Source organism: Aspergillus novofumigatus, assembly GCF_002847465.1.
Source record: "Aspergillus novofumigatus IBT 16806 chromosome Unknown P174scaffold_3, whole genome shotgun sequence".
Classification (NCBI taxonomy): Eukaryota; Fungi; Ascomycota; class Eurotiomycetes; order Eurotiales; family Aspergillaceae; genus Aspergillus; species Aspergillus novofumigatus.
This window is the reverse complement of record NW_020194276.1, coordinates 2,627,417-2,642,229: the sequence shown is the minus strand read 5'-3', so window position 1 is coordinate 2,642,229 and position 14,813 is coordinate 2,627,417. Positions and strand designations below refer to the sequence as shown.

The 14,813-nt window shown below is 49.5% G+C and overlaps 8 protein-coding genes across 8 annotated transcripts; 3 read left to right on the top strand and 5 right to left on the bottom strand.

Annotated features, from left to right (window-relative positions):
- Positions 1-57: 57 nt before the first annotated feature.
- P174DRAFT_404651 (uncharacterized protein) lies at positions 58-2,245 on the bottom strand (the record flags this gene model as incomplete). Its single annotated transcript, XM_024824047.1, has 2 exons — positions 58-1,758; positions 1,807-2,245. 2 exons carry the CDS (start codon positions 2,243-2,245, stop codon positions 176-178), a joined length of 2,022 nt encoding a protein of 673 aa, XP_024684322.1. The 3' UTR covers positions 58-175.
- A 533-nt stretch (positions 2,246-2,778) lies between these two features.
- P174DRAFT_440332 (CCDC90 family protein) lies at positions 2,779-4,305 on the bottom strand. The gene is made up of 3 exons (XM_024827029.1): positions 3,643-4,305; positions 3,187-3,520; positions 2,779-3,131 (listed from the first exon to the last, which is right to left on the bottom strand). The coding sequence occupies exons 1-3, from the start codon at positions 4,187-4,189 to the stop codon at positions 3,074-3,076; spliced, it is 939 nt and encodes a 312-aa protein (XP_024684321.1). The 5' UTR covers positions 4,190-4,305; the 3' UTR covers positions 2,779-3,073.
- Positions 4,306-4,461: 156 nt separating this feature from the next.
- Positions 4,462-5,669, bottom strand: sec53 (phosphomannomutase SEC53; the record flags this gene model as incomplete). The annotated part of the gene is made up of 5 exons (XM_024824046.1): positions 4,462-4,834; positions 4,905-4,979; positions 5,063-5,379; positions 5,430-5,491; positions 5,561-5,669. 5 exons carry the CDS (start codon positions 5,667-5,669, stop codon positions 4,585-4,587), a joined length of 813 nt encoding a protein of 270 aa, XP_024684320.1. The 3' UTR covers positions 4,462-4,584.
- A 409-nt stretch (positions 5,670-6,078) lies between these two features.
- P174DRAFT_387345 (putative DnaJ chaperone (Caj1)) lies at positions 6,079-7,404 on the bottom strand. Its single transcript, XM_024823355.1, has 4 exons — positions 7,260-7,404; positions 7,182-7,196; positions 7,060-7,120; positions 6,079-7,003 (listed from the first exon to the last, which is right to left on the bottom strand). The coding sequence occupies exons 1-4, from the start codon at positions 7,264-7,266 to the stop codon at positions 6,427-6,429; spliced, it is 660 nt and encodes a 219-aa protein (XP_024684319.1). The 5' UTR covers positions 7,267-7,404; the 3' UTR covers positions 6,079-6,426.
- A 203-nt stretch (positions 7,405-7,607) lies between these two features.
- Positions 7,608-8,918, top strand: P174DRAFT_440329 (uncharacterized protein). The gene has a single exon (XM_024827028.1). The coding sequence runs from the start codon at positions 8,053-8,055 to the stop codon at positions 8,518-8,520; it is 468 nt and encodes a 155-aa protein (XP_024684318.1). The 5' UTR covers positions 7,608-8,052; the 3' UTR covers positions 8,521-8,918.
- A 90-nt stretch (positions 8,919-9,008) lies between these two features.
- On the bottom strand, positions 9,009-10,704 carry P174DRAFT_387339 (putative endoplasmic reticulum DnaJ domain protein Erj5). Its single transcript, XM_024823354.1, has 3 exons — positions 10,440-10,704; positions 10,286-10,351; positions 9,009-10,221 (listed from the first exon to the last, which is right to left on the bottom strand). The coding sequence occupies exons 1-3, from the start codon at positions 10,510-10,512 to the stop codon at positions 9,164-9,166; spliced, it is 1,197 nt and encodes a 398-aa protein (XP_024684317.1). The 5' UTR covers positions 10,513-10,704; the 3' UTR covers positions 9,009-9,163.
- Positions 10,705-11,535: 831 nt separating this feature from the next.
- Positions 11,536-12,526, top strand: P174DRAFT_142130 (putative COPII vesicles protein Yip3). The gene has a single exon (XM_024821135.1). The coding sequence runs from the start codon at positions 11,852-11,854 to the stop codon at positions 12,374-12,376; it is 525 nt and encodes a 174-aa protein (XP_024684316.1). The 5' UTR covers positions 11,536-11,851; the 3' UTR covers positions 12,377-12,526.
- On the top strand, positions 12,472-13,575 carry P174DRAFT_367548 (uncharacterized protein; the record flags this gene model as incomplete). The annotated part of the gene is made up of 1 exon (XM_024822180.1): positions 12,472-13,575. The coding sequence occupies one exon, from the start codon at positions 12,472-12,474 to the stop codon at positions 13,573-13,575; it is 1,104 nt and encodes a 367-aa protein (XP_024684315.1).
- Between the last annotated feature and the right edge of the window lie 1,238 nt (positions 13,576-14,813).

Genomic DNA, 14,813 nt, shown 5'->3' with positions numbered 1-14,813 from the left:
TGCAGGTACGTAGTGGCAAAACTCACTTTTCTGTTGGTAAAGTACGGCTCTGAACTCAATTAATTAAGTACAAAAGATATGTAGGAAAGTAATGTTCCATTCAGCTCTATCAGTGCTTGGAAGTGAGATATTGCATCTAGGTCTACCTGCCCTCCGAGTAGCTTCACATTGAGTGTTAATTCTTCCCTCCAGGCCCTCTTCCGATGATGCTTTTCACGCTGTCTCTGCCTGGTGATAACAGAACATCCTGAATGGCTTGAAGTGAAGTAGTCTGTGGTCGGACATCTGTATCTGAGACGACACTTGCATTGATAGCACGGACGTTTCTGTGATATGATTGTTCAGCGATGCTCTCGAAAACATCAGTTGTATCTCCAGCAGATGTCGACCCGCCACCTGTGACTGAATGGTAGAATGCGCTGCCCCATTGCCTGGTGTGCAATCTCGACGGGCCCGAAGTTAAGGTGTAGGTAGAGATACCAGTGACCCCTGTCGCCGCTATATCAAGACCTCTATCCATATGGGCGTTTATGGTGAGCTCAGTGTCAGTTATACCGTAAGTTGTGTTGACAAATAAAGGATACTCGAAGGCCAGATCATCAGTAGATCCGTTGACTCCAATTTCTGCAGCTGATATCTTCCCGGATGTGAGTTGGTGATTCGCTTGGCTCAATCCTTGCTGGTTTAGCAGACCCGAATTGGAGTACTTCAAGGACTGATGCCAAGTGAATTGGGTTGAGGTGATACTGAGAGTCCTTTCAGCAACAACAGAGTACGAGAGTGTATCGTTAACGCCTGTCTCATCTTTGGTGAGAAGTCGTGTAATTGTAAACTGTGGTGTCGGCGCGGTTATTTGAGGCACCTTCTTCCATTGATCAGTTCTTGAATACGATGCATCCCCCTCAAGGTACAAAAAGATGTTTCCCGTGACCACCCAGTAAGAGCCGACAGAATCAGAAAGTCTGGCAGTTCCGTTCGCTTGAATTTCCAAGCCCACGATCTTTATTTCAAAACAATGTTCTCGCCCATCAGTCAGAAGAGGGAGAAATGGTGAGATGTCTATCTCGGGCTGTCGCAGGTCAAAAGCATCAATTCCAACTATTGGACGCCAGAAGCCGGGCGAGACGCCCCCTGTGAAGATAATTGGAAATGGCCAGATGACCCCAGCAAGCAGACCGTCGATATAGAGCTGAATTTCACGAAAGGGGGAATACCCGTAGAGTTCGCCAACCGTGTTGACGAATGATTCTGTGTCGGGTGAGAACACATTAGACCACCAGAATTCCTCTGTGGACTGTCCACATGCAGAAATCGACACAATAGCACGGGCAGTGTTGGAGGGCAATCGGTAGGCTATTTCTACATTGTCTGATGGCACAATCAAGGCACTCGATGCATTAGACGCTGATTTGCACGCTGATATCGGCAGAATCATGTCCGCTGTTCTAATAGTAGTGCCCCGTTGGGAGAAGACGGCAGTAAGTGTGGCATTGAAACTGCCTGTGTAGACGTCAGATATCAGATTGCCCAGATCAAAGATTAGCTTTTGTCGTTCTTTCCACAGTGCATTGTACTGAGACATCTCCTTAATGTATGTCCAGACAATCCCATTTGTAGTTGGTTCAGCTGTCGATGTACGGAATACCTCTGCATCCCCAAGGTACATGATCGCCAATCGATCATATTGTCGACCTCTAGAGGTCACAGTGAGGTTTATTCGAACCGTGTCGAAGTTGCATTTGGGTGGATTGTAATATCCTTTGGAATCAATATCAGAGCCATCAATCCGCGAGGATACTCACTGACCTACAAAAGGTTTGCCATAGCTATAGGCAAACACATGATCCATAAGAAGTATCTCATCATTGCATGCAGAATCTGCGCCTCCAGTGGTCGAAACAGGTTGGTACACTTGAAAGACCTCCAACACTTCTGTCGTATTGGAGGTAGAAGCTGAAACCTGACGAGTTGCAATACCAGATATACACTCCAAAGGCAGGTATCCGAGCCATATGAGGGCGGCACAAAACATGAGTGACAGCGCCATGCAGAGGGTCTTTATTTGGCAGGGACAGTTCCGGACGAAATCTTCTTGATTTCTATTGCAATCCAATGACACAGAAGGTTTTAATTCTGAACAAGTATCCAATCTTGACTCTTTGTATATTGTAATATGATCCAGCGAAAGTTCTTTCGCCTCGACCTTGGATATCTTTCGGGATCGCCGAATGTTGGCAATATTCATTGCAAAGCAACAGCAGAGAAATAGTGCCGAAACAAGCAGCACAAGCACCTGTGACTGGGACATGGAACATCCTAAAAGGAAGCCGCGACTAGATGCATATCCCTGCTCCATTCCGGATCGCGCCATGGCTGGGTCTATCGATGTGACGGAGCTATACAGGAGCCCCGTTGGCAGCATGCAGAAGTACTGGCGTCTCCTCTTCCCCGCTCAGTAGCGTTGTTGTTACTCCAGAATGAGCGTTGCAGGGATAGATTATTATCATATCATGATATCACTAGCCAGAGGTAATGAATATCAATACTAGCGCGCAAGGAGTACGACGACTATCTGATGTACTATGTAGTAGTTAATGTTATTGGGAGAGTGATAAGCCATGTGGGATAGAATGGAAGTCATGTCACACACTAGACAATCGACCTGCCATTTTGAGAAAGACCGGCACAACACATCTCCTGGACAGCATTCCCAGTCCAGATAGAACCTACATCTGTCGGCGAATACCGTCGTAATGTGACTGTCTATGCGGTTGAAATGTCCTTACAAGCGGTAAACCAATCTGTTTTGTCAATGTCAATTCCACAACTCGCTTTCGTTGAACATATCGAAACAACGCTTTAAAATTATACAAAAAGTATCTTTTGAGGACCAGGTTGATGGCCATCACACTCCACAAATCCAAACGGACCTTCCTTCCTCTCAGTTTGTTCTATTTGAGCAAAAGGACGAGGCGAGCGGAGTATTATGTACAAGGATTGCTACAACTCGACAGTAAGATTGGAGTGCTGAAGAAGTCGATATCGAAGGGAGTCGGACTCAAGCGCCGATGAATCACATGAAAAGACGCCATGCACCGAGAATGAGAGCGGCTGTACCGGTGCAAACACCCCTGAAAGTATAATATGTTAGCCAGGTTTGAGCGAAATGTAGCAAAGGAGCCATACATAAGCCATTGTAAGGTCGAGAACTTCACAGCCTCAACGCGCTCTCGCAGCCCTGCAACTTCTTGCTCGATTCGTGTTTCAGTCTCCTTGATGCGCATCTCTTGGCCGTTTGCTTCTTCTCGGATACGTCCTTTTTCAAGGTTCAAATCAAGGCGAACAGAGGCTTGAGTTCGTCCAATCTCGTCCCGTAGTCGCGAGTTGAGTTTCGCAAGATCCGCAGCAATCTTTTCGTGCGATGATCTAGTCAACTGCGCTTCGGTCGAATCTGCGTTTAGCAGCTCTGAGCGGAGTTTAGCAAAATCGACTTTCTGTGTATATGCTGAGCGTTCAGTATCTAAAAATGTGTCGTCAGCGCCTGAGAATAGAGGAGCAATAAAGAGGGTATGATGACTGCCAAAGGTCCAAATGGACCTGCCTAAGGCATGGCCAGTTGGGGGAAACAAGGAGTTGACCAACCTTCCCGAAGAACCATTGTCCGCGTCAAGTGCTGTATTGATTCTTGGATGACATCGTTCAGGACCCTCATCATTGCGACGGCTTGCTCTTCACTAAATCCTTCATCCTTAAGCCGTTGGACGAATCTTAATGTGTCGAAGTGATGCTCCCGCTGCAGAGAAGCCGAAGCGTGGAAGGCGCGCCGCGCTGGCTTGAAAGTGGCCACATATACCCCGTTATACCTGATAGGATTGTTGAGGTCCTCGAGAGCTGGACGATTTTTCGAGGCGCTCGATGATGTAGACGGGCATCTTGCAACCAGTGTTGTCGAGCTAAGGTCCCGGGACGCCGCTGGGAAAGAGCGGGCTTGATGTGGATAGAGGGATAAAGAACGTAGCTGTTGACGCACAGGACTCAAATTTTGTATGCGCTGCTGGTGTTGAGGTCGCAAAGTCGAGAGAGCGTTGCCTTGGGGTGGAGCGACCGTAATCCGGGAAGAGGAGCCGTTCCAGGTCAGACGAGGGAGAAGTGAGCGCGGGACTTCTGTGACAGATTTCTGCGGCGCCATCCTCAGAGTATATCAGCGCAATGACAACTCATCGAGGAGAGATGTAGCAGCAGAAGCATAAACCCGCAACTTCTATCCTTCGTCGGATAAGTGACTGTTGGTTGCCTCTTACGGAGTACTCGCAGTCAACCGGGATGCGGGCATTACTGATGACTAACACGGTGGATAATTATCGCAGCACTAGTGCATTTTGGGATGCATGTGATTTCCAGCTTCCCATTGGAGAAAGTATGATTGCATAGGAGGCACGACTGAATTACATTTGCAAGTTTGTCTATGCATTATTATTAAAGCTCTCCAGTTATGTCACAAACAGTGGGAAAGGATATCGCTGTATGTCTCATTCGAATGCGCCCCAAGGCAGTCACCAAAGGTGAGAAAAGAAATAGCACACTTCATAGCTGGAACAGTTCCTTCAGCTGCTTCATGGTATCCTCAGGGCCATGTACGGAATGGCCTATCGTCCGTGGGTCTGAGTAGATCTCGTAGTCATTACCTCCAGGAAAGCATTTATCTCCAAAGAAGTGGATTGTTGTGTACTCAACCCCAGTAATTTCTTTCTCAGCTTCAACGTGCCGCAGGCAATAGGTCTTATCCCAACCAGTGGGGAAGACATCAAAAGAAATCTGGCCACCGATAGAGTAGCTGCAGATTTATTGTTAGAATCATATTCCGGAGCGCAGTATTTTTACTATTGTCATTATGATCCACTTACGTGAGGCCATAATCAGGGAACTCCTTCTTCAGCGCGTTGACCATATCTGTTCTGATGTGGTGTTCTTTGTCATATCTGCTGTAATTGTTAGCAGACTGGTATTCACAGATATCATCTGTGTCCTCAATGGCTGGTTGAGCGCAGATTGGTATACATACGCTTCGAACTCGTTTCTCTCTTCAACACTTGCGTTTCTGCCAATGGGACTAACATTGATCATTCCATTACGGAACTCAATGAAGGTACCACGCTTCTTGGGCAACTGCAAGTCCGCAAAGTATCTAAGGATGAAGTTCACCAGCTTCTGATATTTCTCCTCGCCGATCCAATCGATGAAGCTGGTGCTGGCAAGGGGCTTGCCCAGACGAAAAGCCATCAAACCATTCTCCGGGAAGCAGAAATCGAAAAGGGAGGTCACGTCCGTCGCGGCCGTTCCAAGTTGTTCTTGTTGCTTGGCAAGGTTGGAACCACCGACCTGCAGAGGGTGAGATTGGACGTCGAGATCCGGAGAATGGGTTAACTGACGTATCCAATGGCACACTTGTGGCGCAATTGCGAAAGAAGCGTGAGCATCTCGGGGTAACGGCCTGGTACGCAGAGAATTGGTGACCATCAGCTTATGGACTCGGCATTGAGTTCTTCATTGGTAAATTAACGTACCCGTCTCGCAGGCGTCAGCGTCTCGTCGACATCGAATAGACAGATGGTGTTTTTAATAGGGCGGTCCTGGAGAGCCGGGTAAACACTCGCAGCTTCGGTAGCCATGATGATGTATGTTTCTCAATGTGATATTGTTGAATCCAATCAATGAGATTAGTCGTACAATGCCTGTGCAAAAGAGAGGTAGGGATCAAAGACGGCCACAATTTGCAGAGGGTCACCAGACTGCGGGACAAAGTATTAAATATCAATAATGCCTCTCTAGTAAACCTCAGGAACGTGGCCTATCCGCATGCGGTGAGAAGAGGGGCTAGCGGGGTCTAGACAATGAGTACATTAGTGGGTTGTTGATTCAGGCACCAAGGCAAACACGCTCGAAGCGGTCAAAGTCACAGTCAGGGGCCCGGCACTCCTTCGCTGTAGGAGTACATCTGTGGGTCTGGATCTTCTTATCGATAACCAGATTAGTAGTACAGAAAGAAGTACTCCGTACTTCATCCCACCTCTTTCTTTTGAGGAACATTCCATATGCTTGTATTATTGATCGGCCAATTATAGAAAATAAACAGCCCTGAAGTAGATTGCACATCAATGAATATGACCGACCGCGAAACCCCAAAAGAGGGAAAAATGAAACTACACGGCTTGTGGATCACCGCCAGATGCCTCGCTTTTCCGTGGCGGTCCTCGTGACTGAGCGTGAAAATAGATAGTGCGGTAGGCTGGGAGTATCTTTCATGTCAAAGGGACTAATGGCAGATATTACATATTAGCGTTAAGCTCGATTCCCAAATCCTCCAAATATTCCAAAAAACGAAGCCATATAAACACCACATAAACTAGCCAGTGTGGCGCAAATCGCCTAGCGACCCAGAGTAGTCTGGAAGACCTTGGCTGCCAATTCGCTGAGTAGTCGGGCTCTTTCAGACTGCGGAAGTTCGAGGAAAACCTCGTAGACACTCTTGCCTTTTGCGTCTCGGACAGCACCAAGGCGATTCCCTGCAACGGCACCAGCCAAAGCACCGGGAGTATTGGCAACGATAAATCCTAAAGCACCGCCGCTGATGCCGCCCACAACAGACCAAAAGCGTGATGTAGGCCTGGTACGACGTTGGCCATCGGCATCGGTATCCTCGGCAAGTCCTTCCTCCCGTAACATCTCCTCGAAGACAGACCCAAATTGCTCGGAGGCTCGTTGCTCGCTATCTGTGGTGGTGCCAAATCCAAAGGCAGACCATGGGAAGCCGCCAGCGCCCCGAGGCGCTTCCTCCGCTGGCTCTTCGTACGCTTCTGCTGCTCTTAGGGCGTCATATTCTCGCCGACGTGTCTGGTCAGAAAGAGTATAATAAGCATCATTGATCTCTTGGAATCTCCGAGTACGAGCGGGTCGCTCTGGTGAATCGGCAGGCACTCGGTCGGGATGGGATTTCAAAGATTCTCTGCAAATTATTGAGTGTTATTGAACGCCTTGGTATGATCTGAGGTTTTCGCGCACCTTTTGTATGCAGTTCGAATTTGTTGATGAGTGGCGTCGGGAGATACACCCAGAATTTTATCTGTATCCAAATGAGCGCGGCTCCGATCGGGTTTAATCACTTAGAAGAAGGGCAGTATTACAGTAATCCGGCCGCCCTGGTTATTGTTTGTCAGTCTTTGATTATCCTCTCAAGGTATGACTAGGGTTGATGGTCTTACTTGGCATATTGACTGTTAAGCGTTCTGAGAGAAGATCCTGAAGTCATGCAAAACTAAGCGGTGATGGGGATGGCTCTATTCGTGTTTCAAATGAACTAACCGTGAGGTCAAATTTGAGGAATTTCTAAATGCACGGCAACGTAGCGAACTTGAGGGAATCAAGACTTCGATGCGCTGGCTTCATTCAAGCCGATGACGTCGGTAGTTGATGCCTTTGATGCCTTGAAAATAAGGACACAATGTTCATCTGCGTGCAACACCCCCTGGAGGAATAACCACCAATGAGGACCATCCTGCTCGTTACCAGCCACCCGTCAGCTTTCTACTAACGCATGTCAGTTTAGTTGGTGCACGCAGCTCCTTTTGGCTTCCGGTTCTTTTGTGCTCAAAAATGGAATCACTTTGCAACTCCCTTGTCTGCTCTCCAGCCTTTGCCTGCTGTGATCACTCAATTGCATGAATACTAGGCCGCTGATCATTGTTTACGGTGACTTTGCCAGGACTTCTGATCTATACCGAGATCTCGGCAGGACATCTCTCTAATTCCAGTAGTGGAGACATCTTCTGCGCTGGGCCTAGAACTGGAATTTCGTGCATCTGCATCAATTGACTGCGTATCCACTTCCGATCCATCTGAACCGCGCACAGAAAGACGCCGGAGGGGCAAATATTGCATTCTCAATCTGGGTCCATAATCCAGCAGCTACCTCTGCCTTGCTCCAGGCAACTCTGGCTTTAAGCTTGATTCTTTACCCTGAGAAACTACAGGACGTCCCAACATTGATTGACGAAAATGGGCTGGTTTGATGGAAGGTCGTCGACTTCGTCTTCTCGCCACGTTCGTCGGCGCTCCCCGTCCCGTCGATCCGTCTATTCGACCTCGCACTCTCGCCATTCAGCGCCATCAATTTTCAGCCTAGGTGGCTACAGTCGTGCTGGTCGTTCAAGCCCATCGGTGCTGTCCTCGTCATCTTCGAGACGCGCACGGCCTCGAGCTGGGTTTATCCAGCGCGTAATCCACTATATCAAGCGCCTCTTCCGCGACATCTACAACTATGCGCGCCGTCACCCTGCAAAGGTCTTGTTCATGGTCATTATCCCTCTGCTCACGAGTGGTGTACTACAGAAACTACTGGCCATGATCGGTATCCGCCTACCGCATAGTCTAAGTGGTCACTCCTCCGGTGCCAGAAAGGTCGGCGAGAGTGGCATGAGTGACAACCTCAATGGACTCATGAACATCGCTAAAATGTTCCTGTAGTACTGTGGGGTGCCCGGCAGACTCAGGGAAGCTCAGCTGCAATTGGCGATAAGCTTTGACGCAGCCATCCCTGCCGAATGGCGACATGAATGCCTACGAACGATCATGACTATGACTATGACGATGATTACATGTACTCGATCTACATTATTGATGTTTTTGTTTCTTTCCCAACAACCGGTTGATGATCTATACCAACTATTATCGGGAGGCTGCCTGCAATGTCATACATTTAAAACCTTACACATGCGTCGTGGTAAACAATGATTTTCCGCTCAAAGGTCTCAATGGCCTAGCTTGCCTATCTTTGCCGTTGATCTCTCTAGCCACTCTTTTCAGCTTAAAACCTTGCGACGGCACGGCCTGTTCGCGACCATATTAGTGAAGAGCAATCTGCATTTAATAAATATGGCTACTGCCCAAGGGCATACTAGTAGACAATGAGCGTAGTTGCAGCAACAGTTAGAGTAACTTCTTGAGAAGATGAAGGTGTTGCGTGGCATAAGATTCTGTAGTAGCTTTTTTACGTCTAAAATTGATATACATGTATACAATGCTTTCTCGCCGATAATGGCTCGAGAAGAGTAATATAAGCCAAGGCCCGACCTTGACAATTGCGCATCCATCCTGGGGATAGGCCGACTCAAGACCTCTGTGCCCGTTTGCCTCTCCGTCTAGACGCACCGTTCTTGGACCTGAGAGCAGAACTGTTGCTATCTTGAACTTCTTGCTCCATGGCCTCTGCTGATTCTTCTTCAGTGTCGACCTCCTGCTCCCCCGTGGTCGAAGCTCCAGTCAGTTTGCCCACGGTCTGCCGGTACACCCAAATCGGGACGCGGAATACCATTGTGTCGCGGATAGTCGGTCGCTGGATTTCATCAACGTCCAGCATGAATTCCTGGCGTTCTCCGTCCTCGGTCTCCTCTTCGAGGAAGACATTTCCAACGGAATCGACGATCAACACCTTGCCATTTTCAGCAATAACCCGTTTCCTCTCGCCAGTCGGCTGGACAGACTCAGTGGTGGGTGTTGCAGTACCGGAGCCGCGAGGTGATGCCTTTGAACCTTTCTTGCTTTCCTTGCGGTTCTCTCGCTCCATCATGCGCTTCTGCCGCCGATTCATAGGAATTGCAGTCGCTTCTCCTTGCTCAGGAGGGGGAGTAGGGACAGCGACGTCGGCGGCGTCAACGCCAGGAATACCACGGACGCCAAGTTCATCGCCCCAGGCGGCCCTCCTTGCTTGACGAATGTACCGGTCGACGAATTCCCGCTGCCGCTTCCAGCTAAGAATGAGGGCGGCGTAATGAGCACCACCACCGAAAACGAGAAAGAGCCCAACAAGCACACTTCCTAGACCCGGACGGAATCGAGAGTAGTAGTAGCCGGTGCCCTTCCACTTGGGAAACCCATTCTTCAAAAAGTGATCGTAACGCTCACGACTGGGTCCGCGGAGGATGTTGGCGACGGTGTTCAAGCGAGCAGCCCGTTCATGGGCTTCCTTGACAGCCGCGGCGATTTCGCGCTGAGAGGGACCCTTGTTGACATGGACGCCCTGCTTGGTGGTTTTGGCTCTGCCCTTGTCCTTGGAGCGGTTGGCGATGAAGGAGCGCTTGACCTTGTCGGGGTGGAGAAGTCTGGATTTCTTGCGGTAGGCCTTGTTCAATTCGTCCTGGTTGGCATTGGGACTCACACCGAGGAAGTCTATCAGGAAAGGAGAGAATGAGATATGAATGCACGGGTGAGAGACAGGGAAAGAAGGACGTACCGTAAAAGGTCACATTAGCACCTTCAGTGGCTGCGACCTCATCATTGAGTCGGAAGATTTCATAATCTTAACGGTATTAGCACTGATGCAACAATTTCTTTGTTCGCAAGGAAATCCAGCGCGATACAAAAAGGGGAAGAAAAAGAGGACAAACCTTCTTTAGTCCAAGCAGCAGCAAGAACCAGTAGAACAGCGAACACAAACAAGCGGAGAGCAAGAGGCTTCATGATGGGCACAGAGGGGAAGCGGTCAATGCCGCAATGGCCCGAGCAAAGAATCAAATAGAAGTCTAGACTTGACTCTTCTCAGGAAACAAGTCTCGCACAAAAGTTGAGAAATGGAGGGTGAGCACTACACACAATTTGGAGTTACCGCTTTTGGTAAACTATGATCTGTCCACAATCCACCTATGATACATCGAAAGGCGGTGGGCTGTAATACAGTTGTACAGGGTAAGATACGTCTTCCTGAAGGGGGATAGGAAGTTATCTAGATACGTACTCCGGACGAGTCCAGCTGCCTTCGTTAACTATCTACTCCGTAGATCATTACCAAGGCATCAAGTACTTCACTGACACGAAATCGCTGAGGGCTACGTGTAATCCACTCTGCAGAGGGAAAAACGTGGACCAATAATGGGGATGGTATTGAAGCCTTAGACATGAGGACAAATGAATCCGGTACGGAGATGAGGGGTTCCAACAGCCATCCCAATTCTAGATGTGATGAATCTGATGGGGATGATTCATCATCAAGACGAACAATTGGAGGTCAAAGAGTGTGGGTTTAAATGCAAGCATTCCCTGCCATAGTAGTCTCGTAAACTCCCTTCTTCTCTGTCCTTGCCTAGAGATACTCCGGTCTACAGATGTACCCGGTATCCTGAGGCATCTATTTCGGTTGGCAGACCCGACAAGGGAAAGGGTTTTGATCATGGAGGAGACTTAATCCGAGCGAGACGTCGCATCTTGTCATGTTGTCCTCTGCCGTTTTCCTTTCATCTGATTCTACAATTTCTCGTTCGCGGTTCGGCTTGAGACTGTGGACTCTTCCGCTTCCAGGCACCGACCACTTCTATTATTAGGGTCTTGGGAACTGTGACGCGCAGTCAAAAGTAACTCACACCGTGACGACTGCCATTATCATCAAAGTTCTGAGCACTACTAGGGAGAATCTAGAGTCCTTGATCCCCTAAGTATCTTCAATCTTCAGGGATCCAGTCTACTCCGTAAGGAGTCTTGGACGGTGGTGACCAACAGCGCTAATCTAGTAAGGCTAAGCCCCTTGTGCCTGTTGCAACGCCGGAACCAAAAATACGAACCAAACGGGGCTAGGCTGAAGGTTCCAATGATTTTTCTCTCTTTACCTCTCCAGGCTTCCTCATATGTTCCGGCCAGATAAACCTGTCAACTTTGCCTTCATTTACCACCCCTTTTACTTACTTCTCTGCTCATCGACTCGATTCACGTCTACTTCTTGCCTCCGAATCCTCTTCGGTTTTCCCTGACCGTCAGTTACTACTTCAGAATTTATTTCCACCATAAATCTTCCTACAACCATTTCACAATGAGTCCGATTCAGTTCCCTATTGACGCGATTGCCTCGCGATTCGGTGATCGCTTCAATAGCGTCCGCGCGCAATCTCTTACCTCGCGTTTCTCCAACCTTCGACCGATCTCGGAGTTCCTCGACGTCAAGCGCCTCTCGAAGCCTGCCAATTTCGGCGAAGTTCAAAGCCGTGTGAACTACAACCTAGCCTATTTCTCGAGCAACTATGCCGCCGTCTTTGTCATGCTCAGCATATACAGCTTGCTGACCAATCTGTCGTTGCTTCTTGTCATCCTGTTGGTTGCCGGTGGTCTGTATGGAATTGGCAAGCTCCAGGGCCGTGATCTTGATTTGGGCTTTGCCCGATTCACCACCTCTCAGCTATACACCGGTCTGCTGATTGTTGCGGTTCCTCTGGGTCTTTATGCTTCCCCCATCGCCACTGCGCTCTGGCTGATCGGAGCCACTGGCGTGACTGTCTTCGGTCACGCCGCATTTATGGATAAACCAATCGAGAATGCTTTTTCCGAGGAGGCGGTCTAGGTGGTCGGCCGCGAGCTCCTTACGGTATGCCCCGATGGGGAAGACCACCGGGGGCACGGGTGGGGAGATCCAGCGGGAGACAGACGGCTCAGTGGATGGATACTAATAATGTGCGGATTCAGGAGATTGACAGCGGGGCTGAGGAGGAGTATCTTCTGCGACGTGGTCGCGCTTTGTATGCTGCTGAACAACGGAGGATTGGGTGGCCGAGGCGCAATGGGGATTACGACGGATCTGCTGATGATGTGCACTCGGTCGACGGCATAGACTTGGATCTGTATGACGATTCGGACAGCACGGTGGCATATGCAGTGCAATTAGCGATGAAAGACGATGAAGAGTGGCTGGTAGACAAGGCCCTGGAACGGATACGGCGTGCGCAGATACTGGGCCAGAAGAATGTACGACTTTCACAACGGGAGTTGGACGCCCTCGAACGAAAACGGACGCAAACTGGCGGTATGGAAGACGTCGGACAGAGAAACAAGGTTCCCAAGGCAGCGTCTGTCGCCAGCAGACCCCTGAGGCCAGTAGAGAGCTCCACAAACGGGGGGCTGGGAAATCTCCGGACAATGCGGCATGGATCTAGCGCCCCAAACGGTAGCGTACCCCGTACCTTTGTGACGGACAAGAAGGAGATGTATGAATCGAGGGCGCGGGCTTCGGGTGCTTCGGCCAGGGACCATTCTCCTGTACTACCACGAACGTCCGCCGTGCCTAACCTGCAACCTCAAATGTCGGGGCCTCCGACTTACCCATCCGTTCCACGCGATTTTCGGTCGGACGTTCCCCTCACCTACCCCAGCCCTCTTCCACCGGCGACCTTCCAAAACCCTCCATATGCACGCATCCTTCCTCACGAGCCACAGTGGGTGCCTCCGTACCAGGCACCATATGCTTCGGCAACCGTCCGTCCGGGACCTCAAAGCTATCCGGGCCATATGGCATACCGGGCAAGTCCCGGGTCTGTTCTTAGCGATCGCCATCCGCTGCGTCGTCAGCATGTGTCGAATTCGGCCAGGGGCGATTCGAGCAGCGAAGGTGACGAAGAAGAAGACAGTGAATCCGACAATGACGGTGATAAGATACACATTGTCGATGTGGTGCGACGCAAAGTGCCAACTGGTCTTCAAAGTCGGCCTGCTGCAGCCAGCGGGGTCGGCGCCAGAGCAGTTCCCCCACGGTCTCGACGTTCTTGAAAAGCATACAAACGTAACCCCCGCTCTGTGCCCCTTCATTTCATTTTTCCTTAATCTGGTGGAGACGTCTTCGATGGATTGTGCCTTTCTGTGTCTCTTGTGTGTTTCGGTTGGGGCGGCCCAGCGGGTATTTGGCAAACAAAAACGTATGGAGTTCTGAATTAGAGCGGTGACTGTTTTTCAAGGTTACATTAATTTTCAGTTCTGATTAATTCTAAGACAATAGACTATGTGATGGATGGAGCCCAGCGTGGAACAACAGCCCCCCTGGTGGCAGTAACAGTATCGTGTAACCGGGATGCGATCCCGAGTCAGTCTGTGCACATGGCAGCTGTGCAGGTAAGGTATGGAAGAGCGTGCAACTGCATGATAGACGGCTATCAGGATGATTGACAAGGATCTGCGAATGGTAGAAAATTTAGAGTCAGAAGAATCGAGTAGTTTGTGGCTGAGACTGCGAACCCGAGGTGATACTTTGCTGCCTGCTCTGTGCACTCTTCGTATAGAGAATGAGTAATCTACGGAGCACAGCCAAGATGTCCAACAAGATGGTAGTCGAGACCAGGGAGAAGAAGGACCAATATGAGCTCGAGTTGCTTTGTGAATGACAATAATGGATCATAACAGAGCATAATCGAGAGGTACACAGCGCAGTCTTCTAGTCCTTCGGTTGCATTCCGGAAGATCGACAATGGCTCTGCCCGATGACGTCGATGGACTGACCGGGTGGTGAAATCATTCCTGATTCCTTCGGGATATTATTATTTATAAACAGAGAGGCTAAATGATTCATGATCAGCGCGCAGAGTATCCAAGGACAGTTCTGTTGGCTTTTTGTTCCTCCCTTTACCTTTCTAACTTCCCTTGGGCTCCAGGCTGCTGCCAGACTGTCACCATATTTGTTTATCGACACATCCTTGATTGAACCACGCGGTGTCTGCCTTGCTCATCCCCATCCGTTGTTCCCTCTATTACCACTGAGCCACAAGTAGCCGACAGAACTAGGGATACCCCGAACAGCCATAGAGTCAATTGGAGGGATTGTCGTCATCCACGCATTACATTTTACCGCTGCCTGAAGTATTCGTCAAAGCCAAGCTTCCCTCATCCTGTAAGTTTGATCTAAGCCACATCCGCTGTATCCGGTGCCCCCGATCCCGATTCCCATTTAAAGTGAAGGATGGCTTGAACTGATCTTATTGATATGTGTTGTAGTATTGCCCTAGCAGAGAGCCGCT

Excerpts from the sequence above, each read along its gene's own strand:
- P174DRAFT_440332 (XM_024827029.1), bottom strand. The coding sequence starts at position 4,189 with ATGGCGCCGCAGAAATCTGTCACAGAAGTCCCGCGCTCACTTCTCCCT. Across the intron at positions 3,521-3,642 it reads GACAATGGTTCTTCGGGAAG|ATACTGAACGCTCAGCATAT; the intron begins GTTGGTCAACTC and ends ACACATTTTTAG. Across the intron at positions 3,132-3,186 it reads TCGACCTTACAATGGCTTAT|GGGTGTTTGCACCGGTACAG; the intron begins GTATGGCTCCTT and ends TTATACTTTCAG.
- P174DRAFT_387345 (XM_024823355.1), bottom strand. Across the intron at positions 7,004-7,059 it reads ATTCGAACTGCATACAAAAG|AGAATCTTTGAAATCCCATC; the intron begins GTGCGCGAAAAC and ends AATAATTTGCAG.
- P174DRAFT_440329 (XM_024827028.1), top strand. The coding sequence starts at position 8,053 with ATGGGCTGGTTTGATGGAAGGTCGTCGACTTCGTCTTCTCGCCACGTT.
- P174DRAFT_387339 (XM_024823354.1), bottom strand. The coding sequence starts at position 10,512 with ATGAAGCCTCTTGCTCTCCGCTTGTTTGTGTTCGCTGTTCTACTGGTT. Across the intron at positions 10,352-10,439 it reads TGCTGCTTGGACTAAAGAAG|ATTATGAAATCTTCCGACTC; the intron begins GTTTGTCCTCTT and ends AATACCGTTAAG. Across the intron at positions 10,222-10,285 it reads TGCTAATGTGACCTTTTACG|ACTTCCTCGGTGTGAGTCCC; the intron begins GTACGTCCTTCT and ends CTTTCCTGATAG.
- P174DRAFT_142130 (XM_024821135.1), top strand. The coding sequence starts at position 11,852 with ATGAGTCCGATTCAGTTCCCTATTGACGCGATTGCCTCGCGATTCGGT.